This window comes from Sycon ciliatum, chromosome 5 (assembly GCF_964019385.1).
Source record: "Sycon ciliatum chromosome 5, ocSycCili1.1, whole genome shotgun sequence".
Taxonomy (NCBI): Eukaryota; Metazoa; Porifera; class Calcarea; order Leucosolenida; family Sycettidae; genus Sycon; species Sycon ciliatum.
The window spans coordinates 13,860,077-13,887,901 of NC_088647.1; the positions used below are offsets into that span (position 1 = coordinate 13,860,077).

Below are 27,825 nucleotides of genomic sequence, written 5' to 3' on the forward strand. Positions count from 1 at the left end.
ACGTAGCGGCGAATCGATCGTTTTGATTTCTCATGATACCATAGTGATGTCAGCTGCGCATGCTCAAAACAGTAATGGAAGCTGGGAAAGATGTAGGCTGGTGTGGCGCGGTGGAGACGAATGTCACTGCTGATGTCTGTAAAGAGCTCCTGGATAAGGGGTTTGTCGTGGTCGACGGCATCTTCGGGAGAGGAACGAGCGAAACATTCTACAAGGAGTTAGAATGGCTGTACAAGAATGGGCACATGCTGCCCAATCAGGTACAATTTCAGACATCTGGAGGGCCTGTAATATTAGAAAAACCTAACATTTTTGAAGCTGACATGCATGATAGCAAACTGACAAAATTGAGTGAAATCGGTCACTTTAGGCAAGTTTTTGAGAATGGTGACAAGTTGGTGAATATATTCAACAAGCTCGTGCCATTGGGCCTGAAAGAGGGTCAAAAGCATCGCACGGTCAAGTTACAATATAATAGTGGTGGAGGCGGTTGTTTTCCATGGCATTATGACAACCCATCTCGCCCGAACAACCGTGGCCTGACTATGCTGGTCTACCTAAACAGCGACTGGGTACAAGGGAACGGTGGGGAGCTGGAATTGCTGCCATTCCTGGAGCGCAACGTGGTTATACCCCCGCTGATGGACCGGGCTGTTCTTTTTCTAAGTGATCGCGTCTTGCACCGGGTGCTGCCATGCAACTCACGTCGACTCTGCTTCACAATCTGGTTTGATTCGGCGACAGTTAACAGTGATGATGACGTATTCCTGAAAGCTAAACACCTTAAGCCATCTGCCGTGGATACGCTGAAGAGCACGTCGCTACAGAGAATACTATCCCGTGCCGTGTATCGGGAAGAATACGAGCAGAGTTTACTGGATTGCTTTGGCCATGCTGAGGGAGGCGGCGTGGAGTCCAGGGCCTGCAAGATCTCGTTAAAACTCCACAGTGCACACCTGCAAGGTCTGCTCAAAGACGACCAAATGGTGGAGTTTGTCGAGTACCTGCGTCGACTAAAACCCCCAGTTTCTGCTACTGGAGAAAGTGCCGCATCGAGCTAACCATGCTGTTGCTCAGGTGGTCATGCGTGCCGGGATGTGTTGTTCCCTTGTGCTTGAGAACTCAATGTTTTGTCGCATCATATTGGGCTAAATAGTGTTGTCTTGGCACCAGCTTATGCAATGCATGCTTGGTCTTTTTACGTCCGCTGTTATGCTGCTGCTTATTAATTTTAGAAACATGTTTACGGCTGGCCGGCTTGGCATGTATTTGCTCCATGGATTTCCATTGACTGGAAATGTAGGTGTTTTCTTAGAAATCGGCGAGGTTAAATCCCAATCTGACAATGATCAAATAATCCAAACCAGTGTTCAGCAAGTGTGTGTGTGCGCGCGTGCGTGCGCGCGTGCGTGCGCGCGTGCGTGCGCGCGTGCGTGTGTGTGTATGCATGTGTGTGTGTGTGTGCATGCATGTGTATGTGTGTGTGTGTGTTTGCGATTTCTCTCTCTTCTCTCTTCTTGTCGTTGTCTCCCGCTTCTGGGAGCGGCGTGGCCCGATAGTGTGTGTGGGTGGGTGGCTGTGCACGTGTGTGGGTGTGCACGTGTGTGTGCTGTGCATGCCTGTTTGTGTTGTGTGTGGCGGTGGGCATTCCGTGTGATCTAGCTACATGTATGCGCAAACATCAGCTGGTATAGTGCCGGTACATGTAGATGTAATCCGTTCGAGTAAGTCAGCTCTGCACCCGGCACCAGCTGAACATCCCAGTGTTTGCAGATGTAGAGCTGCGCATTGCCTGGCGTGTACTTGACTCACACGATTGGATGTCATTGAGCAGGACTGTACATGTACAAATATGCATCAGACGGTATAATAATCATGGATTTCTAACATTAAGAGTTGGACGGGTCTTCCCTTGCATGCTCTCTCTCATGCAGCACACGATAGAGTTGGATTCAGAGACATCATTCACAATTCTCTCGCTGATTAATGCCTCTACGATCACCTCGTGATTATGAATTATACATACATACATACATACATACAGTAACATTTAAGATTGCGCGTACATGTATGTGTAGTCTTGGCTACATTTTATGGAGAGGGTGTGCTTTGAAAGTGTTGTGAAATGTGTTGTGAAATGACTATATCTGGGTCAGGGCTTCACATGCTTTTCCGTCCAGATTTCTCCGCGGAGAAAAATTATACGTGAAGGCAATCATCAGAACACATCCCACGTGACCTCCTTCTAGTACCTGTGCACTGGCTAGCGAGCCATCATTTTCAACATGTGCTATTTGGAATTGTACGACCCCTGCTATTTTAATATAATATTATTTACTCAATCTTCGTTCTTTGTGAACTCATCAGCGCAGATAGATCTACACTTCAGCACCATGAGCAATTGTGAAGCCAACTTCTAGACACGTGTAATGCCAATGGGTTTATGATGGGCACTACACTGTACTACAATTATTATTTTTTTAAATATAGTCTAGTACAATAATGTGTAGTACATGTACTGGTACGCTGGCCAAATGCTCAAAGTCCATATCGCGTATAGCTACATGTGCACAACACAAATGCAACTGCTCCAGTTTTGGGAAGTGAAATCCGACCAGTGTAGTGTACACCAGAGTGTAGTGAAATAGTGATACTCTTGCTATTGCTATTGCTAGTACAGCATACTGCACGCTGTGTGAACATGCACTCAGTGGCTAAAGTGAACACTGGCCCGGATTTCACTCTCCACAACACATACAAACACACACACACACACACACACACACACACCTCAGACCTCAGACATGCCCATCGCGGAAGCGATGATAGCGAACAGCTATGTTAGACATAGCAACTTGTGCTGGGATTACACCATTCAACAGCTTGCAATTTTTCATATTTTCCATTTTTTCATTTTTTTCTTTTTTCTTTTTTTCTACACACACACACACACACACACACACACACACACACACACACACACACACACACACACACACACACACACACACACACACACACACACACACACACACACACACACACACACACACACACACACACACACACACACACACACACACACACACACACACACACACACACACACACACACACACACACACACACACACACACACACACACACACACACACACACACACACACACACACACACACACACACACACACACACACACACACACACACACACACACACACACACACACACACACACACACACACACACACACACACACACACACACACACACACACACACACACACACACACACACACACACACACACACACACACACACACACACACACACACACACACACACACACACACACACACACACACACACACACACACACACACACACACACACACACACACACACACACACACACACACACACACACACACACACACACACACACACACACACACACACACACACACACACACACACACACACACACACACACACACACACACACACACACACACACACACACACACACACACACACACACACACACACACACACACACACACACACACACACACACACACACACACACACACACACACACACACACACACACACACACACACACACACACACACACACACACACACACACACACACACACACACACACACACACACACACACACACACACACACACACACACACACACACACACACACACACACACACACACACACACACACACACACACACACACACACACACACACACACACACACACACACACACACACACACACACACACACACACACACACACACACACACACACACACACACACACACACACACACACTTCCAGTAATGTTTTACAACGACAGCGTGACACAAGGCGATGGACACATTGTATGTTTTAGCTATCAAGCAAGGCTTGCATTAATACCATTTCCATACATGCACTTCCTTCAAGCATGATGAATAGTACGAGTGCCTAAACAAACAGATGGCCGTGTTAACAGGTTCATCTTCATTCTTCACACGTAGATCTACGCAAGACTACATGGGTTCATCTTCATTCTTCACACGTAGATCTACGCAAGACTACATGTACTTGGGTGGTCAGTTCAGGCATGCAAGCCTGAAGCAGTTCAGACACGCAATCTTTTATTCAAAACTACACAGCTGATAAGATCAAACAGAGGGACACAAGCTCCACAGAATAGAAAGAACACCAACAGGAGGCAAGACAAAATAAAAGGCTGTGTTCGAAGCAAAAAGCAAGTACGTGACGACGGCGGAAGATCAGTCACTGGTCACTACACAGTGTGTACAGCATGATTGTGTGAAGTCTGAGATGATCCCAGAAGGCACTGCGATGCCTCCCATTGAGGATAGAAGTAACGCACCCAAGGATACAGCAGAGTTATGGCAGAGAACTACAACAGCTGCACTATCAACCGCAGGCATGAGCTATGAGGGGTAACTACAAGAAAAAGGCATTCAAGCAGATCACATGACCTGGAAATGGCAAGGGGGCAATCACGACCAAATAGGTCAATACAAAAAAACAGGGCAGAGAGTGGAATATGTGTGCGTGTAAACAAAACACACGACGAGTTATGACCTTATGGCATTACTATTAGTTGGGTTTCATGGATTCAAAAATATAATCTTAGGTAAAAACAAACAAAAACAAATTAAACAGAACTGATTGGGGAAATACAGCAGCGGCGACAATGGCCTCAACAGTGTGGCAAACAAAACACTGAAGATAACTCTGTACTCCACGACACTACATGCTTCTCCAGATGACAAGGAACAAAATCACACGACGGGAATATTAGCTGCAACAGCCGTGGACAGCAAGCCAATGTGGCCATGCTCACACCAGGAGAGGGACTGCAGCAGCGGGAAGGTGTTCGCGGGCTTGATGAATTGCGAGCAGGTCTTAGCCATGTTAGCCTGGCAAAGGCTGAGAAACAAAGCAGGATACACACACACACACACAGAAACAAACAACATCACATCGAAGCACGAAACACAGGGGAAATTTCTTGTAGAATTTCTACATTGTTTCCAGGGTATCATAAACACAAGGCGTATTTCCAAGACGCAAGAGTGTAGCCAATCAAGCGACGAAGCACCTTTGCACCCAGGCACTAGAAGCACACAAGCAGAGGCCGGCTGCACTGGGCGAGTGATCTGTTCCAGCATGCACGGTTACGTGATCAAGCGCTGGGGTGGGGATTTGAACATAAGCGTATATGTACTTGATCAGTGCATAGGGAGAACAAGGGCACTGGCCTCACTTGTTGAGCTCTTTGAAACAAGGTAACACCTCCTGCCCCCCCCCCCCACGGTTTGCGTTGACTGTGGGTCACCTGTACAAAAATCATATACCCCCAGTAGGTACAGAGAACTCACCGATCCAGAGGAGTGCGCACAGGCAAGTGCTCCAATCGGGTACACAATGTGACCACGTCGGCGTTGAGCTCATCCTGACGACTGCTACTCTCAGTGCCCTACCAATGAGACACCAAAACAAACACACACACACACACACACACACACACACACACACACACACACACACACACACACACACACACACATAACAGTTAGTCACATCAAACATGCCGCATTCAATGCAGATGCGCTTGGACAAAACACATGTAACAACTCCATTGTACTGCATTGTACTTCGTTAAGCCAAAAGAATTTCGGCTACTGGGTTTTGATATTTGTTTCACCACCACTGTAAATCTAAACAGATGTGTTTTGTCCACTTCCAAATTACGAAAATGTCCCATGATAAAAAAGCATGCCCTTGCATGCGAGGGAGCAACTTGTTTGTGCAATGCAGTGGCAAACATACCATTTGGTCACTTTGAAGTACTTGAAGTACTTATATTGACATGCGTTCAAGCAAGAGCAGCAGTATTGACAGGCACCATGTGAGTCCAATACACACCACACCAGGCACAACAGTGGACACGAAGCACCACTGGGTAGGACTTACTGAAAGCATGCGTTGACAGAGACGCAGGTAGTCCAGATAGACCTGGAGCAGGTCAATAACAGGTACATGTACAATGTCAAACCAGTACAAGTACAAGGTGGAAAGGAAGCAAACACCAGTAGCAAAAAGAGCATGTTCCCCAGGCGCAACCGTTTCATAACAAAGCTAGTAAGTGACCAGGACATACACTTTACCCGCACAGGCACATCGCAAGCACAATCACACGCACACACACCTACACACACAAACGCACAAACAAACACACACACAAACACACACACCTACACACACACAACACACACACACAAACGCACACCTACACACCTACATGCGTACACACACACACACCACACACACACACCACACACACACGCACGCACACACAAAGACACACACACACACAAATGCATTGCGCATAATACATGTACACACCCATGTACAAGTAGGAAACAAGCAAAGATAGCGTCGTACTCACAGTCGGTGAAATGCATTACAGTCCATTTCAAAACTATAGACGCGTGAACTCATACGTACGAGCCGCACGTACTGTAGCGCACGACAGCCGTGAGTTTTGCATGAGTGTTTTCTGGTTTTCAGATGTGTTTTTCAGGTTTTTCTTCGTCGCCGCGGGAAATACAAAAGATGCAAAACACGCAAAGTCGCAAATGAAAAGGTGTGGGGAAAGTCTCAAAAGAAATGAAAGTCTCAAATGAATCTTCTTCTTGTTTGCATTTTCTGACTCTGAGTGCCTGACTGTAATGGCTTCCAAGGCCCGTAAGAATCTCAGTGATGCCGAGAAAGATATGATTAGTCGTGTTCATTGTTTCTTCGAACAAGAGCTGGATTTTGATTGACGCTTGAGTATCCGAAATCCTCGTTGTCGAACTCACCTTGCAACTGGCGTGAGTGAAACCACTGTCACTCGTTGTGTCAGGCGAAGGGAACAGGGAGGCTCAAATCAAATCAAAAAGAGAAAATATAATTATCATCTCTACTGTATTTCACCCGACAAGATCCAAAACATGCAGAAAAGAAGAGAAAAAAAGGCAGGAGGCGTGATGGGATTCGAATGCCCCACACTTGTACTGGAAATCACGGATCGAAACCACGAGGCTACCAGGACCCGTACAAAAATGCACCCGCGATGGTCTGGCAGCACTGTCTCAGCAGGAGCAAAAATCCTAAACAAACTGGTCAAACCCTTAAAACAAACTGGTCAAACCCTTCAAAACAGAAATTACATGTAAAACCGGAAAACCTGGCCTAAAAATAAACCTAAAAATAAACTTCAATTGTAGCGAAAACAAAGTATATAGCCAGAATTGTGAAGCGATGCAGAGACGGAATCTGGAGAAAAAACTAAAAATATTTAAATAAATCCCATCGAATTTTGCAAAACACTACGCGTCTATAGTTTTGAAATGCACTGTAGTAAGCCAACAGAAGTACATACCTGGCCAGCTCTGTTCCAGCCTGGAATCATCGCACTGCGGTACAGTGGCTCGAGCTCCTCCAACATGGATAACAGTGCATTGGTATCACCTGTTGGCAACCATTCGCCACACAACACACAAAACAGAAGAAGGTTGAGCAGATTGCATTACGGCGCAGTGAAGCACAAGAACATACAAGAACACCCGTGCTGAATTCAAACCATGGAAGTACAACACACTAGATGAATACCTGATACTACCCACATAATAGTAGTACATGTATGCAGACCAGGGAGTCGTACTCAAACTAGGGAGGTGACACGGCACAGAAATCCGTGTCACAGGGGTTGACTCGCACCCGTGACCTCTCGTTGTTATTTTTGGAATAGTTCAGTCCAGTCCAGTCCGAAAGGTCATACTCGGATCGACTCGCCTTCTGTACTTCACCTCCAAGCGTGCAACGCAAGACCCGCAAAGTATGATTTTTCTGTGGGGAACGATTAACTATTGATCAAGTTTGGAGTGCTCAAGCATACTACGATTGCTGAGACGTCCCGAGCACGCTTGTTCAGGTTCTCTATTTTTGACGAGCCGGTCCTACAGCCCCCTACATTGTATCTAACGACGTAGGAGCTGACAATGTAAGAGGATTTCCCTGGAAATAATGATGATGGTGGTGTGACTGCTGCAGGAAAAATGCTGGCTGTTTATGACAGTATGACTAGATGTACAATGTAGCTCTCTTGTATGGTACTTAACCCCTGCTATAAATGTGTTGTTTAGGAAGACTAGTGTATTGTGCAAGTCATAAAGAAGAAATGGGGCAGATACACGACTTACAATTTTCAAAAACCAGCTTCGTGTTATGTCTAATTTGTGTCAAAATTGTAATATTTAGACATGACAATATCATTGGCTGTACTTCTCTAATATGGTACATAACCCCTGCTATAAATGTGTTATTTAGGCAGACTGGACCATTGTGCAAGTCATAAAGAAGAAATGGGGCAGATATACGACTTACATTTTTCAAAACCTGGCTTCGTGTTATGTGCAATTTGTGTCAAAATTGTAGTATTTCAACATGACAATATCACTGGCTGTACTTCTCTTATATGGTACTTAACCCCTGCTAGAAATGTGTTGTTTAGGAAGACTGGTGTATTGTGCAAGTCATAAAGAAGAAATGGGGCAGATACACGACTTACAATTTTCAAAAACCAGCTTCGTGTTATGTGCAATTTGGGTCAAATTTTAGTATTCGGATTAACCTAGGATACGACTCTGAACAGTTCTGAACAGTTACCGTAACACTACACGCTGTCTCATAACTGCTGCTGTTGCCATCACTGCTATCAAGTAGTTCGGACATGACAGGAGGTAAACAAATTGCTGGTAGTCTTTCAAAGAATACTGGCGAGTGACGGGCTGTAAACGAAATGTGCTGCCTCAATAATTTCAAAAACTAGACACCCATGCTGCACGCTTGGAGGTGAAGTACAGAAGGCGAGTCGATCCGAGTATGACCTTTCGGACTGGACTGGACTGAACTATTCCAAAAATAACAACGAGGGGTCACGGGTGCGAGTCAACCCCTGTGACACGGATTTCTGTGCCGTGTCACCTCCCTAGTTTGAGTACGACTCCCTGATGCAGACACACACCTAAGTTAGCCTTAAGGCAGAGCGGGCAACACACAAAGTCACCTTACCATTGACTATGGCCGAGCTGGCAATGTGCTTGATGATCACGCCGTGGCATGCCATCCACTGACCACCCAGCAGATGATGCTGAGCAGTTAGCAGGTGCTTGCCTTCGTAGCGAGCACGCACTGCCTTAGCCTGGTGGATCCATTCGGCCGGTACCGATAGTTGCTCCGTTATGAATTCGTCCTCCTCGGTGAGATCAGACGTCTCAGTCAGTCGACAATACCGGTGCAGAATCTCGTGCACAAAGCTCTGCCGCCTACACGCACACGCACACGCACACACACACAACCACACATACATAAACAGAGGAACCACCAACTATTGAGCAACATGACATATGCACTAGCAGTGACATAATGATTACTCCAGGTCAAAACATACTACATCTTCCACTTGGATCCTCTCTCTTCCATAAAATGAACAGAGGGATGTTGCCGGATGATTGTGCACTGAGCATGAAACTCATAGTTGCCACAAACTAGCCGTGCTCCACTGTTGAACTGTGAGCACAAGCAAATAACTGCCGCGAGTCTCGCCACAGTTTGCATTAGTAAAGCCAAGCAGACAGAGCCTTCAGGTCACATGCAGACGGGAAAGCCCAGTGTGACTCACTGACCGACATCAACATAAATGTAAAGTGCTACCGTTATAATTATTTGACGATACATCGAGGTGAGCTACTAAGAATAATATTATGGTTGTAAGCTTACAGCTGGCGTTGTGGAATGAAAAGAGCAACCATAATTGCCCATGGCCACATGTCCAGCGCTAGCAGTTGACTAGCAAAGTCACAGTGGAGCCGAGAGACCAGTGACGTGGGCATGTGCTCATAGTTCAGGCTCTTCAGCACGCAGAACAGAGGCCAACTGCAAACCACAGATACAACAGAGAAAATACACACACACACACACACACACTCTCTTCAATGTGCATTCATCGGAACAGTCTCAATAAGAGCATACGGCGTGACAGAGACTGGAGTAACGCAGGATTTACCAACTCGCTACTCTGCGGAAGAGATCAAAGTGAAGCAAGAGAGGGATGACGGATTAGACGTTGAACCGATTGCCATCATCTGGAGCTGCACTAAAATCAGAAGGCCCCACGAGGATTTCCTGATGTCAGAAAGTGTTTCACCAGCAGAGAGCTCCAATTGCGGAGCGCCTAAATCATGTTGAAATACTCGTCGCTGAATAGGAATTGGGCGTCGACAAAAACATCTATTGATCTACCAGACGCAACGAGTCCGGCCTAGGAAGTCCAATGACTTCTGGCAGAGCTGGACGGTAGTTGGCCATCGTGAGCAAATGCTCTTTGGACGATCAAAAGCTTTCATTGTGGCGATGAACTAATTTTTTTGGATGTGCACAGTAGAGATCTTTTTGCCTTTGCAGAAAAAATGAGGTTTTTCTGCAAAAGATGATTTTCACCTGAAGGTCGATTCTCGCTGATACTGGGTCATTTTACATTGCAGGGCAAATTACATGAGAAGGTGAGAAACCAAAAAAAATAACCAAAGCTTTTTTCGTACCTGAGCTGATAGTCCAGCACAAACGAAGTGTGGGTAGCGGGGTCCAGTGTCCGCTGCAAGCGATGGGTCTGCTTGCTGTACAGGCGTAGCAAGTGAAAGTGCATGTCGCGCACGTGGAACGAACCGTCGCCGTACACATCATCGTCCGCAGTCGCTGACGGCGACGACACCTTTACTGCGGAATAGTGTGGATCCGGAGCGACGGCATAAGCAGGCTGCGAAACTCGACCATCTTCGTCACTGTAGCCCTGAAAACAGAAAAAATCCGAATGAGAGAGAAACTTAACAGAAGGCCAGAGGCTATAAACTAAAACCAATGTTGATTGTATGATGCCAGTAACCAAGAGGTGCATGCATCCACGCAACATCACAGATCCAAAAAAAAGACGATAGCTCTCTAGGGGTGTCAGACGAAAGACACTGCCATTATAATACAATACCCAACTTGTACATAGGATGGATTAATACTTGATTATTCGTGAGCACGTGCAAGCACGCTTCAGCAAGTGTAGCAGATACGCAGCGCTTGTCAGCAATCTCTGCTGGCTGGCAACACGCCACTGACCTTGAAAGCTTGCAGATACCGCTGAAACCCATCAGCAATGGACGCTTCATAAGGAGCGGCATACCTGAAGAACGGCAGAGAGTAACATGCATTCAAGCAATCAGGTTGGGTGTACCACATGTACATTGAAGTGTGCAGCAAGTAAATAGCAAGACAAACAGAGAACAGGAGAACCAAGAGCAGACACTAGTCAGCATAACGTACGTATGCAGACATTCAGCAACACAGGCACTACACCCCCCCCCCCCCCCACACACACACACACAGAAACACATAATTATACACACATCTAGATCACAGCCACTATTAGACTACCGCTGCTGCTGCTGTGTGCTGTGCATCTCAAAGTGTATTCACAATGCACTGGTATGTGACTTACCACAAATGTACAGCAAATGCTCTGCGCCAGTCAACACCATCGCACGCACAAGCGTAGACGGACGAGTCAGACCCTTGCCACACCATCAGACCGGCCAGCAGGCAATAGATACGCAGACGTTCTTGTGACAAGAAGCGGTCAGTCTGAACAGCCAGTGGGCAGGAGAGAACAGGACACAAAATTAGAAAATCAGAAAAAAATCAGAAAAAGAAGTATGTACATATAAGAACGCATATGAGGTACACAACAATGACATAATGCAAAGCACACTCGGCACACACAACACACGAAGTATAAAATTCCCACCCTTTCATGATTATTTTATCATTATAAAACATTGAGTTTTGGGATTGATTTACCCACAGCATTCCAACCCGGCGATTGACAAAATAATCACAGGACAAATGAGAGCGAAGGTATGAAACTCAGTCACCTGCCTGTTGCTTTAATTTAGGGACAAACGAAAGACATACACAGCCGTACCTTTCTCTCCATCCACTGCTGTAACTGAATGGCGACGTTCTCTCTGAAACTAGAGGAACCCACACACTGGCTGATCAAGCGCGAAAGGTTTGTGTCACCATGGTCAATAGCTAGCCGTGCCGCAGCTGCTATCTGCTGACCAGTCAGCAAGGCAAACAGTGCGTTCAGGTAGCTCTCCTCCACCTGCAAACACACAGACATTAGTATACGTGTCGTGATGAGATGCAACGCAGAACACATCAAAAAAGCTGAGTTATCCAAGATGTTCACCTCACACATATGTAGTGCTGACATGCAACTACACGTAAATCAAATACATCACGATCTACTTTGGGTACTACATGATAGTACGGTTTACATTCCCACCAACACCATGCCCGGTAAAAACGCACACCGCAAAGTCGTATACAAAAGCAGTGCTTATGACCACATGTGCTGATCTGTGTGGGCCAGGCTTTTACTCAAACCAGGCTTCTATCTCAGTTGAAATTCAAATTGTATGCATAATGCATGCACAAAGGCATGCTTACATGCCAACACAAGCTGCAAATGGTTGTGCTATTCATATCACACTTGAATAGAACACTCCTCGCTATATCACATCGGCACGATTAAAATACCTGACACCTCACCCACACACACAGACATACACACACCTACCTGGCTGCTAGCCGCATACTGCACAACACTGCCAATATCTTTCGCCGTGACGGAGCTGAGCCACTGGGACACGGCACGGCGACGGGCCATGCGTTCGCCGTACGACTCGGACAGACTCAAGCCAGTATCCATGCCACCTGCACAGAGCAAGCAGCCAAACATAGTAAAGCAACAGGCCGAGGCTTAGGACCACAAAAAATGGCACAGTTGTCTTCAATCACTTGCAGGTATTTTTTGCACATTGCACAGTTGATGGCACGGCAGATGATAATCAAACAAAAAAGGCTCTCCTTGAGCCAGCAGCATTACAGTCGATTTTCAGAGCTTTCAACAAGATTTCATATACGAACATACCAGTAGCTAAACAAAAGCGGGGACAAGAAGACAGAGAGAGAGAGAGACACACGCACACGTACACATAGCAGCAGCCATGGAGGCACACCAAGAACACACACCTGTGTCAGGTGAGCCGCCAAGTTCGTTTGCCGATGACAGCTTGCCCCAGAGAGCTGAGGTCAACGCCCAGACCTGTGCACTGTACTCCAGTCCCGTCTTTTCATCGTTTGCAGCGCCATCAAAGCGCTGCTTTGCTTCTGTGGCATGGCAGTCCAGTGCCTCCACGCCATTCACTGGAGTCAGGTGTGGTACGCTGGTGTCCGTCGACACGTCCGTGTAGTCGAGCTGAATCTGCATGGAGCGTGTGATGCGCTCCTTGGCCGCACTGCTGTTCTGCAGCTGAGGAGAGGCATGCAGCTGCTCAATCTGCACACAGTACGACGAAGACTGGCTTATCGGCGCCTTGCCCATCATAGTCAATAGGCGGTTTTCACTGGTGGCTGTTGCCTTGTTTGCACTGCTTACAGCGCTACCGGAGTGAACAAGACGCCAGCCTTGTCCCCAGCCAACACGAAATGAACGGCCAAACATGAGTCCAGCGTCGGAAACAACATTTATCTTGCCGCTAGTGATTGATTGATCGGCAGGCACAGGGAGAAGACAGCGCTGTGCGGAGGCAACAGACAGTGCATCGTTACGCGGACCAGTGCCCTGCGCTTGTCCGGACGGCAGGATGGGCAGGCGGGCAATGTGTGCGGGCATGGGACTGCCGATAATGTCCGCCTGCAGGCCAGTATGCTGTGGCTGCTGCTGTTGTTGTTGAAGACGTGACATGCTGCCAGCAGCCCCACTGCCACCACCACCAAGCAATGTTTTGCGCGGGGTGAGAGCTGATCGGTGAGCGGTCAGCTTGGAAGACGACTCCGGTGCCAGGAAGGGAAGCTGCGTGGACGACGCGTGTTGCTGCTGACGATCATCTCCTGCCATGCGTGGACTATCTGTGCGTCGATAGGGAGACAGGGCAACAGCTGCCCCCGGACGCATTACCATACTTTGGTTACCAGGAGATTCATCACTGCCATTAGAGGCAAACAAGCCACGATCGCTGGCGGAGGATGGCTGGTAGACTTGGGAGGAAGATGGTGCAGCACCCAGTGTGATATCCATACCATCTTCATCGCCCTCTTCAGTGAAAAACGAGGCTTTCATCAGCTGAACACGGTGCGGGTTTAGTCCAATCGAGGCGGCAAAATGCCTGGATGAGGAGTTCACGGACGCCTCCTTAGTCGCCTCCGAAGTGCCTGTGTGCTCATGTGTGGCCATCATGCCATCAGTGTCTTCCTCGGTGTCTAGGCCTACACCAGAACACAGCCGGTAACACACACACACACACACACACACACACACACACACACACACACACATTATTATTGCAGTGCCCTCTAAATAGTTGTTTAAGCGGCGCACAACAACGCCCCGAGTCAATGCCACGCAATGACACCGGAAAAAGGAAAAGGATCGACATGGAACGTTCACCACTTACCATGGGTCTTAGCAGTCTTCGATGGGATCAATGGCAGCAAGCCCGACGATTCTGGCTTCTGGTCTCCTTGCTTGGTGGACAAGAGGCTAGCAATGCGCTGCACATGGAGATGACAAAGAGAAATGCATAGCCAAGGGGTTAGTGTCTGTATGCCAAAACACATTTGCAAGTAATAACAGATCATACATACTCACACCAGATGGCAAGTCACTTATCCCTCTACCGGCCAGTCATACATAAAAATAACTTGAGAGAAGAGTTTGGAAATAACCGCACACTTTTGGCAACAGAATAAATTGACTAATGCGGCAAACATACTGGATCTGATGACTGTAGCGCCTTCTTCTTCTTGAGTGGTGCCGCACTCTCATCTTCAGCATCGGAATCCTCATCAGGCAAACCATACTTGGAGAAATGTTCAACCTGGAGACAAGACAAAACCAAAACAAAAATACAACCAATGACGATAAGTTGTTTGCATCATTTAGCCTGTTGACTGTTATATTTGAGTGTAGGGCTGAAAAAATTATACCGATAACTCGCATATCGATCGTTAAGAGTGCAATCGATAATCGTTAGTGTTCAAAACGAGTGCTAACGATTCATCATGCATGCATATCAGTGACAGTACTCTAGCCCTTGCACTCCATTCGATAGTGAATACGAGTACAATCATGTACTTCCAAGCGCGGTAAAATTGATTTGTGGCTTTGAAAGAGATCGGGAGAGAAGACTTTGTCTTTTTGGTTCATTTGTGTGAGAGGTCGGCGATAAGAGCAGTTGCCAGAGGGTGATGACAAGAATTCTTTGCTCTAGAAACAACATGAAATTCTCTAGTTCATGTTGATAAAACCAGCCAGATTTCCACAGATGTCACCAGTGCGGTGCCACAAAATTCTAATGTAGCAAAAGGATCACGGAATATATTCATAAACGTGTGTGCGAGGCACACGAGTAGAGCCGACAAGAATCGATAAAACCAATATATCGATCGTTAATGATACTGGTCGATCGTTAGGAGTTATTGAATGATCGTTTCAGCCCTATTTGAGTGCACACTTGACCCTCTCTTATCTAGGCACCTTGAGGCCAAAGGGTGTTCATAACTCAGAAAAATCTGAAACTCAAAGCACCGCGCATGTGATAACTGTGTGATGAAGACAGCAACTGTTCATGGTACATGTATTACCGTATTTTCTTGAACAGCAGCCGCAGCCTGTATTCAAAACTAGCAAAACGGGTGCGGTCCTGAAAAATATTTGTACGTCACAATGTGCGTGCTGTATGCCGCGGTAGAGTTCACATACGATGTACACTGTTGAACCTTTGTTGTCCAGCTACACTGTAGGCTAGTGCAGCTTCTTTTCTTTTCCTGTTGCACTGGAAAGAATATCATGGCGAGGGAGCTTGAGGCTCGACTAGCAAGTTAGTTGCATGTTCAGCAGCAGCAGTCCCTCATGCCGACGAGGATGAAGTAGAGGGGCTTCAAGAAGACGTCGACGCTGAAAATTTTGGATGTTTCTCTTTCTGCGTTTGTTTCTTTCATAGCGTCAGTGTCCACTTTCTCCTAGACAAGTTCTCCGATCTGAGTTCTTGATTTTGTAGATTTGACAATCCTCAGAGCGTCTTACATTTCATCCGTTTACTTCGTTCGCGTCCCATTTTCTTTTTTGGTGGTCGATAAAATAACTCGTCTTGCTCTTCGTTATGTTGCGAGAGGTCATCATCATGGCGTGTTCGATTTATTCCCTTTTTTAGATCGCCTTTGAGTCCTTTGTCCGAACAGAGAGCAGCACTAGCTGCATGTGAAGGAGTATGACATCGTAGCTGAAGGTCATCTCGTAGCTGTGAAATTGCGTATAAATTGTGAATTGCTCTGCACTTGTGTACGAATAACACTCAGTTCAAATAAACTGGCGGCGCTTATTCAAGGGCGGCTGGTAATCAAGGGGCGGCGGGTGTTCAAGGAAATACGGTACAAGGTGCACATGTAGTGGTATAAATACTACTCAACAGCTCTAGAAAAGTACTCGGTGAAAGAGAGAGATAGATAGAGAGAGATAGAGAGAGACGCCCAGATACTGGAGGGTCTAGTGCATGCACAAGGATGCAAACAGCGTGGACCAGATGCCAATGCAGCACTTCACACATGAAACACATGGCACATACCTTGAACACCCAGGAACCAGATTCAGCACGATAATCAATGAACTCGGCCCCGATCTTGGCAGTGGACTTCATCACCTTGTTACGGTAGTTCATGATCTCCAGGCGGTTGGGACTCTGTTCAAACAACACAAGATAATAAGTACTAGTAACGGATCATATAGAATGGCGAGTCTGATCCTAAGTTTGCCAGTCAGTTGTCACCACAGCCATCCACAGTACAAAATATAGAGCACATAGAAACCATCGGAAAAAGTAACGAAATAATAGCCAAACAACAAAACAATAGCTGAGAGCATGTCACACCATAGAAGAACACCAACCTTGATAGCTTGTCCTGTGGACTTGTCATTGGGCCAGACTCCATGCAGCGTGATAATAGCAGGCTTGTTCAGCTCCTCGCCAACTTCAGGTTTCCTTTCATCGTCCGGGTAGACAGTGACTTCGCTTTGGCAAATGAATACTGCACAAACAGCAGCAGCAATAGCAGGAAACAGAGTGCTTAGCAAGTGGCAAACTGAAGAATCATGAACCATCCACAGGCACACAGAGACAAACGGCACTGCACAACGACACTACATGTGCGTGCCCTTCCCATCACACATCTGCTTCAACGTCAATTTCACACGCTATCCACATGCCACCATCCGCTGTAACTCACTACATGTAGAGGACTAAGGAAGAACACTAAAATATTCTTACGATACAAGCTCAGCCTAATCTTGGCGTGGAAAGTGTGTGTGTGTGTGTGTGTGTGTGTGTGTGTGTGTGTGTGTGTGTGTGTGTGTGTGTGTGTGTGTGTGTGTGACAGTGCCCCTTACCAGTTTCGTCCAGATTGACACCAGTCAGGTCGGTTGTGTCAGGGTAGTAAATCTCTCCCAGACCTTCACGCCCAATGGTGAACTTGTCCACGACCAGGCGACCGTCTCCGTTCACCATGGCGGCCAGTTCGTCGAGCGGTGGCTCCGTGTAATAATCGCCTCTGGCCAAAGTAACCATGCTGTCGTTCAAGTTCGATCCAGACCGAGGTGATTGTGGTGATGCCTGGGTCACGGACACATTGGCTGGTCGACCCGAGCGGCGGATTGGCCTGCGGAACGAGTCGTCGTTTCCCAAACTAGTGACGCTGTCGTCAGCCGCCTGCCGTGTGCTGCCACCGCTTGTGCTGGATGTCTGCTGCTGCTGTTGCTGTGGAGGCGATATCAAGCCCATTGTACCAAGCGGTGTCTGGGGGTAGGCAGCGTCGCTCATATGCATAGTGGGCATGCTGGCCTCAGTGACATCATCTCTGCCCGTGGATGGAGTAGACTGCATTCGACAAGAGTAAAGCAATGTAGACATGCATAAGAATGTGGGTAGCGCGCAGCAAAACAAGTTATACACCTGGTGGTACATGTAAAACGAATTTTGCTATTACAGCATCTATTCACAGTTCAGAGGTAGGTCTAATAGAACATTCAATATGTCATCTATTGAGCATTCGGAAATTGTAAGTTCTAACCACAAAGTGTATTGAAGTATAGTCACTAGTGAGAAACGCAACGGAGCACAGGATAATAGCGTCAAAGTAATTGTTTACGACAGCGCATGCATGCGACTATGACTTTCCCCTTCTCACAAACTGATCCACCATACATGCACTGTATGCAATTCTTGAAAACCGGCCAGAGCAGTTTTGCAACAGCAAAGCCACAGATAAGCTTACGTTGCGCAAAGGCGTTCCAGATGCAGACGCTGCGACTGAGTCAGATGGCGATGATGCAGCCTTTGGCTTGATGACTAGCTTTTTCACGCTGGACCGAGGGACGAACAAGTCCGGAGATGACAAAGTTCCGGGTACATCACTCTCCAAGCCATCAAAGAGCTGGGCCTACGAAGAAAGGAGGGCCAAAAATGGGAGGATACATTCAGACTCAAAATCAGCAGCGTTGGTACAGAATGGGCAAATATTTCCCAAGCTCGGCCCGAACGTGAAGGATACCCTTGGTACCTCAAGGGTCAGAAACACAACAAAAACAGGACATAGTGTACCATTGCACATTCCTGGACCCCCCCCCCCCCCAACTTCACCGAACATGTTGCGTGTCGTGAAAACATAAACTTATATGCATGTTTAGGAGTTTGCTCAACACTCACCTTTGCTGCAGGACGGCTCACCAGTGGCTGAGGACGGAGGCGAGCTACTGCCTTGGAGCTGACCTGGGCCATACAAGACAAGGGCAAACAACAACAACAACAATAAGGAGTGCACAATGAAACACCATCCAGGCCAAACACCCGACCAATTTAGATACTGCCATCCCTCAAGGCTGCATGCAATGGCACAATCACGCACAGCTTACAGCAGCCAGCAGCGAAGGCAAAATCTAGCTATGTACTACTTTCAAGATTACGGACATAGGCTTTGTGAATATTTACTTTAACGTCGTGAATAACACGGAGCATACCTTCATATGGGATGGAGTAGTAGTAGAGGATTTGCTTGCTGGGGTTGGCTGATCCTTGCTCCACTTCTTTGCATCCTAAGACCAGAGAAACAAGAGAGCACAAACTAGTAAGCCGAAGACCAGAGAGATAGAGAGCACAAAGCAGTCAAGCTATGAAGGTGGCATACAAAGCAAGGAGAGAGACGCCCAACTATGAACAAATGTGTGAAAGCTGACAGGTACACAGATACCAGTGCATTGTGTAGATCAAAGCCACTCTACGATGTTTCACCAAACACGGTCCAGGAAACTGGTGAAAAACTCCCGTTCCATCCGGGTGAGAGAGAGAGAGAGAGAGAGAGAGAGAGAGAGAGAGAGAGAGAGAGAGAGAGAGAGGATACACTGAGAGAAACGAGAAGCTTACGACTCTTGAAGTTACGAGTGAGGCAAGCTACACCTACCTCACATACACATACTTGTAAGAAAACACACAAACTTGACAAAGGTTCAGCTCACCTGCAGGGCAGTTTTGAAAAGCGGTGAATCTCCAAAGGGCGAGTTATGCAGCGTGGCGAGTTGAAGTTGCAGCTGTGCTTGCTGCTGAGCAGCGGTGGCTGCATCTGTACCCAGGGATGTCACCTGGCTGCTGGCGCTGTTGGTTGTACTGGTGGCGCCACCGATGGAGCTGAATCCGGCCATGCCTCCGCCGAGACCAGCGCCGGCGGTCAGCTTGAGACCAGTGCCTCCTAGCCCCGTCGCACCCACCTGTCCTCCCAGGCCACCGGTCAGACCAAGGCCACCGGTTGTACCAAGACCACCGGCAGTCAAGCCACCACCCAAAGTGCCAGTTTGACCTGTAGACGCAAGAGAGAACAATGCGAGCAAATGATGCATGACCAATAGTGTACCGGTCTCAAGCGCAAGAGAAAACATGCACAAACAGAAATGCCCGAAGCAATGCTTCCCTGCCATCTTATGGCTTTGATCTTGCACCGAACCAGCAAGACGTGTAAGAGGAATATTCAAATCTCACCAATTGCCAATGTGTTAAAGAGTCGCAAGAGAAATCACAATGCAACAATGCTAGACATCTCTTACCAAGCTTTAGCTGATTGGCACCGCCCAGCGTTCCTCCAGCAAGGCCACCGGTCAAGCCACCAGCCGCCGTGTTGCCAAACAAGCCGCCGCCAGCCGCTCCGCCCAGTCCAATACCGCCGGCTGCTTGCTGTGTCTGACCACCCAGTGTAAGACCTGGTTCATAACATACACATCATGCACATACACCCACCCACAGTATGCTTATCAGAAAGTCTACTAGTAACTGCCGACAAACAAATGTATCAGCACTGACCATAATTACAGACTATGCAAACAACACAGCTTTCCACTTTAAAAAAAGGACAACCCACCTCCTGCGGCAGTTTTGTTGCCAAATAAGCCTCCAGCAGCGCCTCCACCCAGGGTGAGGCCAGTCTGCCCTTGCTGTTGCTGCGCACCACCAAAGAGACCACCAGTCTGGCCTGTCGTGCCAAGGCCTGCATCAACAATGCACACACGCATACACACACACACACACACACACACACACACACACACACACACACACACACACACACACACACACAGGGATGCACGCATAGTTAGCACCGCCGAGTGCAAGAGAAGCCTGCAAGCCTGCAAGGGTAACTAGTCACCACCACCACTTCTCACAGGAGGCAGGCCAATGCCTGCACATGTACACAGCAAATATTTACACGCATACAGCAAGTGAGTCACATGCGCACTGTACACTAACTGCTGCTTACCAGTTAGTCCTGTCTTCTGGCCTGCAAACAGACCACCAGCCTGCATCAACACAAACAAAAAAGGGGTGAGTAATTCAGGCGATACAGCAGCGCCATGCATATGCACGTGTCTTCCGTACAAAACTGTGCCAAGGGATTCTTACCATGTGCTGAACACCACAAAACACATAATTGTAGTGCGATGCTGTTAACAGGTTCTGGCCAGGTCGGCTGGGTGAGCCAAGCATTACACCAACACTACCGATGTGTGCCACTGCTAGGCGAAGCCACCTGTGACTGCCATATGAACAATAACTTTAATATGAACAGTCAAGATACGGCCGGACTGATTGAAATTGCTGCCAACCTTCGTACTGAACCAAGTGAAGTTGGGATCTCTATGGCATCCACATGCGTTCTAAGCTTTTGTGGTCCAGGGCAACTACGGGTGAACGGGTAAACCTACCTGCTGCTGGGTCTGCTGTTGCTGGCCAAACAAGCCAGCCGCTTGCTGCTGCTGACCTGCTTGTTGATTGAAGAGCCCACCGGCCTGCTGCTGCTGTTGGCCAGCCTGACCAAAGATGCCTCCAGCCTGGGAGGTCTGTGGAACAATAGCAAACAGCCCACCATCAGTATTGCGTTAAAGCACTTCGATAGAAAGCGAGCAGGGTGCAGTCCAGGAGCACATTCCAAGGCAATATATGCATGGCGCTGTCTAAAAAGGCAGACATGCTATTTAATTAGGGAGGTTCAGTGCACAAAACGAAAATTGATTTCATTTCGTGTTAGAATCGGGCAAGTGTAAAAAAACTTTAAAAAAAGGTTCGGTAACTCATCAACAGGGCACGACATTCATTGCCACGGCGACACAACGGCAACAGAAACAGCAACGGGAATACAGGTACAAATGTACGGGTAGTATATCGTACTTCTTGTTCTACCATTTTGTATACTTAGTTGGGGCAGTGCGATCTCGGAGCCACTCACGAATCAAACAGCCTGGACTCGTGTAAACGAATCAAACAGCCTGGAGTCGTGTAAACGAATCCAATCCATGAGATACACACGTGACTCTAACCCAGACCTCTCCCATTGACTAGGAAACAAACGAGTGACTGAACCTCTCTAAGCTAATAGGCGTGTGTTGAACAACAAAATGGCCACATCTATTTTGGTCTATCAACGCACACATAGCTGATGCAACCAGAGATGGCGACCCAAGCCATACAATGCAAAGTACTTTGCACGATTGGATCCTAAATGAAAAAAACATGGCGATGAGAGCCACAACTCAAATCAAGGCACGGCGTGTACTTCATGACATGGAAAGCCACTGTGATAATGCCAGTTATTAACAAAGGTTGAAAGTTGTCTGCGGCTGATTCAAAGAGTCAAGGAAAGAAAATATCGGGTAAAAAGCATTGCCGGTACATAAGCCCACTCACCAGTCCAGCTGCTGCAGAGGTCTGACCGAATAGAGTTGTGCCTTGCTTTTGCTGATTGCCGAAGAGGCCACCAGCAGCAGCTTGCTGTTGCTGCTGCTGTTGCTGGTTACCAAATAAGCCACCACCCGCGGTTGATTGTTGGCCCAGCAAGCCTCCAGCTTGACTTGCTGTTGGAAGCAAACAACACAAAGAAAACGAAAGTGCAATAGGACATTTGATCGCTGGTACCAGAAGGTGCTGAGTATTCACAAAAGACAAATACTGCAAATAAGCCTTTAGGTACATGTACCTCCAAACACACAAACAGATCAATCGCCAACCCAATACTTACAATAACACTGAGAAGGACCCACTTCAGGCTCTTGAACGACATCAAAATGTCACTACAGTGTAGTATACAGTGAGTATCGTTTATAAAGTGACTGGGTGTAACGATATACCGGCTATAATGATAGAACTCACCAAAATCAAAATCAAATCACAACAAAATACAGCTAAAATATCACTATACACACTATTATCGGCTATACCGATATATCGCTTATTGTGATGGGCTTCAGGAAGCAAACCATATCAAATGCACAGGAAAATATCGCATATACTGATCAAGAGTGATGATCACAAAACAAGTGTTCTTCCAATATAGTTCACTTCTTCCAAAACTGATCCAATGTTGCCTGGATGCATCTGGCGGCAGACATGATTGAGAGAAATTTTTTCCCTGTACATGCTGTAAGCAGCCACATGTACACATGGCTGCTTTTTATGCTTTTTCCAGCATGTACGCATCATTTCATGCAGTCATGTGCCATGTGTCAGTCATACATGCAAATCGGCTATAGCGATGCACCGGCTATAGTGATAAATTATCGAAAATCAAAGGGGCACGTTATATCCACTACTTACTGTACTTTCAAGCCGGGTTGTCGTCAGGTGAAATACAGACTTACACGTAACAGTTGTACAGCACTCCCCAAACGCATAAGACTGGGAGCACCAACTTACTCTGCTGTCCGAAAAGCCCTCCTGCCGCAGCTTGTTGCTGCTGGGCACCGAACAGACCACCTGCTGCGGCTCCACCTTGGGCCCCCTTGCGGTTTGCCACGTAATCCTCAAGTCGCAATTCCTAAACACACAAAGTAGGAAGACATGAAGACAGTACGATTTGACTAATCTGTGTGTATATGTGTTAGTGGTGTGGGGAGGGGCGTGAGTGTGTGTATGTGTTAGTGGTGTGGGGAGAGGTGTGGGCGGATAGTAGAGAGATGAGCACAACTAGAGGCCAGCATCAGAGACCACGCAATGCTGTCCTTTTCGTGTGTTTAATGGATAGGCCAGGGAGGGAGGGAGGGAGAGGGAGAGAGAAAAGAGAGAGAGAGAATTATATATCATATTGTCCACAATAATGGAACAGATACAATACTCACTTCCAAACTTTTGCCGCTATACTCCTTCATCGAAGAGATGGTCTGGAATCTAGTCTGAATGGTCTGGGTACGATTGTTTTTGGTGACCGTGTCAGACTGCTGGGGAGCCTGTTCAAGGAATAGTGGAAAAGAAAACGAATCACCAAAAAATACAGGTAAAGACATGTGCAGTAAAATCTGTGAAGACCACCCACCCGGCCCAGAGGACCACTACAACCAGGACCAAAGAGTATCGATTCTAGTCGCTTGAACCTGGATAAGGGGGATTTCATGCTTTGAGTCCCTTGCACGGTTGGATTTAACAGGTTATATATGAAATATTGAAAATACAGCACACTCTGAGGACAAGGATAGAATCATTGCACTTTTCAGTGCAGGGCTATAGCCTGCGGTGTTTGTCAGTGATGTGCCCTAAGCTGATAATTTGGAAAGCTTCAACATTTCAAAAGCTCCGAGTAATGATCGTCGCCTACCTTGAATGCAGGTTGAGCTGTGCCATTCTGAGCTGTTGCTGCACCAAACGTGTTGCCTAATGGAGCCAAGAAAAGATCAGACAGAGCGCCACACACACACACACACACACACACACACACACACACACATTAGATACATGGAAGGCACTCCGCACATAAAGTTACTGCTACATGCTCACACAATTGATGTCTCTAAGCCGAGACAGAAATCCCCCCCCCCCCCAAAAACAGTCTTTAGGACAGGACTATGAAGCTCACCAAATGGTGTTGTGGTCTGCTGTGCTTTAGCACCCCCAAACAGCGAGTTAGTTGCTTGACTGGTTGGTGTCTGGAAGATGTTACCTCCACCACCGATCACACCGCCTGCACAACAGACAAAATAAATGCAAAGCAGAGCAGTGAGAACCACGGATAGACGGGACATGCGGTCCTCAAAATGCCCAAACACATCAGATCGGCGAAGCAAAGAGAAAGAAGGGCAAGACCATGCAATTACTGCGCTGGACATATCCGCACCAGCTAACCAACGTAGTGTGGTACGCATGTGCCGAAAGGGCCTCTATCCAAACTTACTCTGCTGGGGAGTCTGTGACTGAAAAAGACCACCTGCCGCTGCAGTATTGGTTTGGCCAAAGAGACCCCCGCCGGTTTGTTGCTGCTGTGGCTGAGCTGCCTGAGTCTGGCCGAAAAGTCCACCAGAGGTTCCGGTGGCACCGCCCAGGCCTGGTGTACGAAATATGCCACCTGCAACAAAGCAGAGGGAGATGTATTACGCGTACTGTTCAGCATTGGTCAGTGAAATGCAACACACACCACAGCCCCATAGTGGAGATACTGCCTCTATGTAGAGATGTCAGAGTGGTTACGTAATCGCCCTAAAATCGTGTCGCAGGGCTGACCATACCAGCTACAGTCACGCGTGGCACACGACCATGATCCTGCACCAGGCTGAAAAAATCGCGTGGGCATCCAAGCAGCATACTTCCATGGACTCGTACAGCAGCCCAAGCTTGTTTTTGAAATGTTTGGAGAGGAAGAAGGCGAAGAGCAAAGAGAAAGCCCCTGTTCAGAGTTTGAACTAGCAATCTGCGTTGTGTTTTCGCGAAGCTGCCGTTGAGCCAAAGTAGGTTATTTTCGTTTGGCTTTTTCGGTCCCTGCGCATCGGTGCACGCCTTGGATTCGCTCACCATCGTCTTCCGCGTCCTTGAATTTAGTTTCTTGCAAAGTTTGGTCGCCGTGCTTGCTTGCGCACCATAGTTTTTTGATCTTTTTGTGCGCACCTATGTGAACAGGGTACATATGAGTGGTCTACGTGCGTGTTCAAGTAGTGGTGTCAGTTCTGATGAGAGGCCCAGAGGAACAACGTGATTTGTGCGTTGGATCATCTCTGGCTAAGCAGCTCGAGGTAAACCAAATCGACACGATATCGGATGGACTGGTCTTGGAACAGAGCAAGGTGAACGATGAAAATAACTGTACAAAACACGTCCCAATGTTCCTGGATTCTCACTGGCGTAGTTGTTCGATACTACATTAGTAGCTTTGCGATAGAGAAACAAAAATGCTTGATTCCGACAAGGTGTTGTCCTTTGCCGTCCATGGCGAGACGAACTAATTAATTTTGTTGCTTGGAGTACGGATTCGTCGTAATTTTTGCACTTTCCCTCAGCACTGCACTTTGTTCCCCATGGCAACCGCTCATGACGCACTGGGCAAGTTGACGGCTTTTGTGCCATCGATTCTTGCTGTTTGTATGCAGTGGTGCATCCCTCAGCACGACAATGGCGGGTGCCTGTCATCCTACTTCGAGGGCGTATAAATACCGCTTCCATAGCTTGGATTCACCTAAAATTTGACCAGTACGGAGCGTTTTGGATACTGATTCGATTGGTATATCACTCATTCCTCTGGTTTCAAGTTAGATTTTTCGTCTGATATCGCTACTCTATGTGACTGCACTTGTATTCAATCGCTCTTTTACACTAAAAGGTATACAACACTGCTGCCTGTCCCCTGCTGATTAAGTAATGAGGTACACGGTCATGTTCTGCTAAGTCCTACAACTGTCGATTGTGGCACCTGCTCAGCAGAATAAAAACATAGCAGCGATACCGTTGAATTGATGTGTGTGTGTGAGTGCGTGCGTGTGTGTGTGGGCATGAGGGGGGGGGGGGGGGGCAAAAGCCAGCCGGACTTACTTTGTGGAGTCTGAGACTGAAACAGTCCACCCGCCGTTGCTGTATTGTTCTGGCCAAAGAGACCGCCGCCAGTTTGCTGCTGTGGCTGTGCTGCCTGCGCCTGACCGGCAAGTCCACCAGTGGTTGCGGTGGCACCGCCTAGGCCTGGGGTGCGAAACATACCGCTAGCTACAAAGCAGAGGAAGATGCAGCACACAGACAGAGAGATAGAAATACTGATTGTGGAGCTATCTCGAGGATCCTGCACATCCTTCTCCAGTCAATTGGGCTCGCAAGTAGAGTACATCAGGCATAGCCGAAAGCCGTAACAAGACATCAAGTCTGCTGGGACTGCCCAAGTAAAACAAACACTACTACAGTACTACCAATACTAGCTTTGTATTGTCTGCTACACTAAAGTGAAACAGTAAGAGCAACAACAAGCTAGCTGACACATGCGACAATAAAGTCAGCATGCACATCAATGTTGAATGGCATATCCTATGAACGTTCTGATATTACCAGTTCAAAATTTACATTGTACAGTATCACCAATTATTTAAATTATTACATTTTAGGGAGTCAACGCTAAAATAATTATTTAGAGAATCATTACAGTCCGTTTCCCAATTGAACACAAATTGCGAATCCTTGCAACAATAAACTGATTGCTAGGCGAATCCACTTATCGTAAACACAGCTCGAATCAAGCCTTCTAACGCTACAAACAAACTGGTCATCCGGAAGTGATAATTTCCCAAAAAGCATAACATCAGATTTCCACAAAAAGTACTTCGAAGTATACTGGATCCAGTATGAGACTGAAGGCAAACAATGAGTGCCCTTAAAGCATCCATATGAAAATCTTACCCAGTGATTGATTCTGAGGTGTCTGTGTTCCAAACAAATTCCCTGGTAGCCAGGACATACGAAATACAGTTCATATGATTCGAAACTCAAGTACATGTAGACTAGAACACAAAATTCTCAGTGTGAAACTTACCTCCACCGCCCGTTGCGCCAAACTTATTGTTCTGGAACATCGTGTGAAACCATAAAGTGAAGAGGCACAAGCGTTCTTAGTGCTACAAATTATACTCTTCAAATCGCTGACTACCCGGCATGGACAATTCCCCACAACTCATGGTCCGCACCAAACCGGTCAAAACTGGTCATACTTTTTCACGGAAAGAGCAAGCCTGCAGCTCAGCTTCGTTGAAAATGCGTGCAAAAGTCTGCGTCACCGGCACCGTCGGCACATGCACAACAA

At 47.2% G+C, this 27,825-nt stretch overlaps 2 protein-coding genes across 2 annotated transcripts; one reads left to right on the forward strand and one right to left on the reverse strand.

Moving 5' to 3' along the window:
• The first annotated feature begins 57 nt into the window (after nucleotides 1-57).
• LOC135817701 (uncharacterized) lies at nucleotides 58-1,363 on the forward strand. The gene has a single exon (XM_065330934.1). It carries the CDS (start codon nucleotides 60-62, stop codon nucleotides 1,059-1,061), a length of 1,002 nt encoding a protein of 333 aa, XP_065187006.1. The 5' UTR covers nucleotides 58-59; the 3' UTR covers nucleotides 1,062-1,363.
• Nucleotides 1,364-4,107: 2,744 nt separating this feature from the next.
• On the reverse strand, nucleotides 4,108-27,724 carry LOC135817703 (nuclear pore complex protein Nup98-Nup96-like). The gene is made up of 34 exons (XM_065330936.1): nucleotides 27,559-27,724; nucleotides 27,426-27,467; nucleotides 26,577-26,744; nucleotides 24,952-25,122; nucleotides 24,637-24,741; nucleotides 24,379-24,434; nucleotides 23,906-24,013; nucleotides 23,484-23,604; nucleotides 22,479-22,645; nucleotides 21,500-21,634; nucleotides 21,055-21,094; nucleotides 20,659-20,784; nucleotides 20,348-20,500; nucleotides 19,766-20,103; nucleotides 19,271-19,345; nucleotides 18,960-19,022; nucleotides 18,529-18,693; nucleotides 17,645-18,131; nucleotides 17,147-17,286; nucleotides 16,827-16,940; nucleotides 14,976-15,080; nucleotides 14,658-14,754; nucleotides 13,234-14,469; nucleotides 12,779-12,915; nucleotides 12,119-12,301; nucleotides 11,636-11,778; nucleotides 11,257-11,320; nucleotides 10,692-10,939; nucleotides 9,871-10,026; nucleotides 9,163-9,416; nucleotides 7,472-7,560; nucleotides 6,019-6,060; nucleotides 5,424-5,521; nucleotides 4,108-4,971 (listed from the first exon to the last, which is right to left on the reverse strand). The coding sequence occupies exons 1-34, from the start codon at nucleotides 27,596-27,598 to the stop codon at nucleotides 4,824-4,826; spliced, it is 5,814 nt and encodes a 1,937-aa protein (XP_065187008.1). The 5' UTR covers nucleotides 27,599-27,724; the 3' UTR covers nucleotides 4,108-4,823.
• Between the last annotated feature and the right edge of the window lie 101 nt (nucleotides 27,725-27,825).

What these genes read in the sequence shown, in the direction of transcription:
- LOC135817703 (XM_065330936.1), bottom strand. Translation starts at nt 27,598, where the DNA reads ATGTTCCAGAACAATAAGTTTGGCGCAACGGGCGGTGGAG. An exon ending in CTACTCCATCCCATATGAAG is followed by an intron (nt 19,023 to 19,270) that starts GTATGCTCCGTG and finishes TGTATGGCCCAG; the next exon opens with GTCAGCTCCAAGGCAGTAGC. An exon ending in TGAGCCGTCCTGCAGCAAAG is followed by an intron (nt 18,694 to 18,959) that starts GTGAGTGTTGAG and finishes CTTTCTTCGTAG; the next exon opens with GCCCAGCTCTTTGATGGCTT.
- LOC135817701 (XM_065330934.1), top strand. Translation starts at nt 60, where the DNA reads ATGCTCAAAACAGTAATGGAAGCTGGGAAAGATGTAGGCTGGTGTGGC.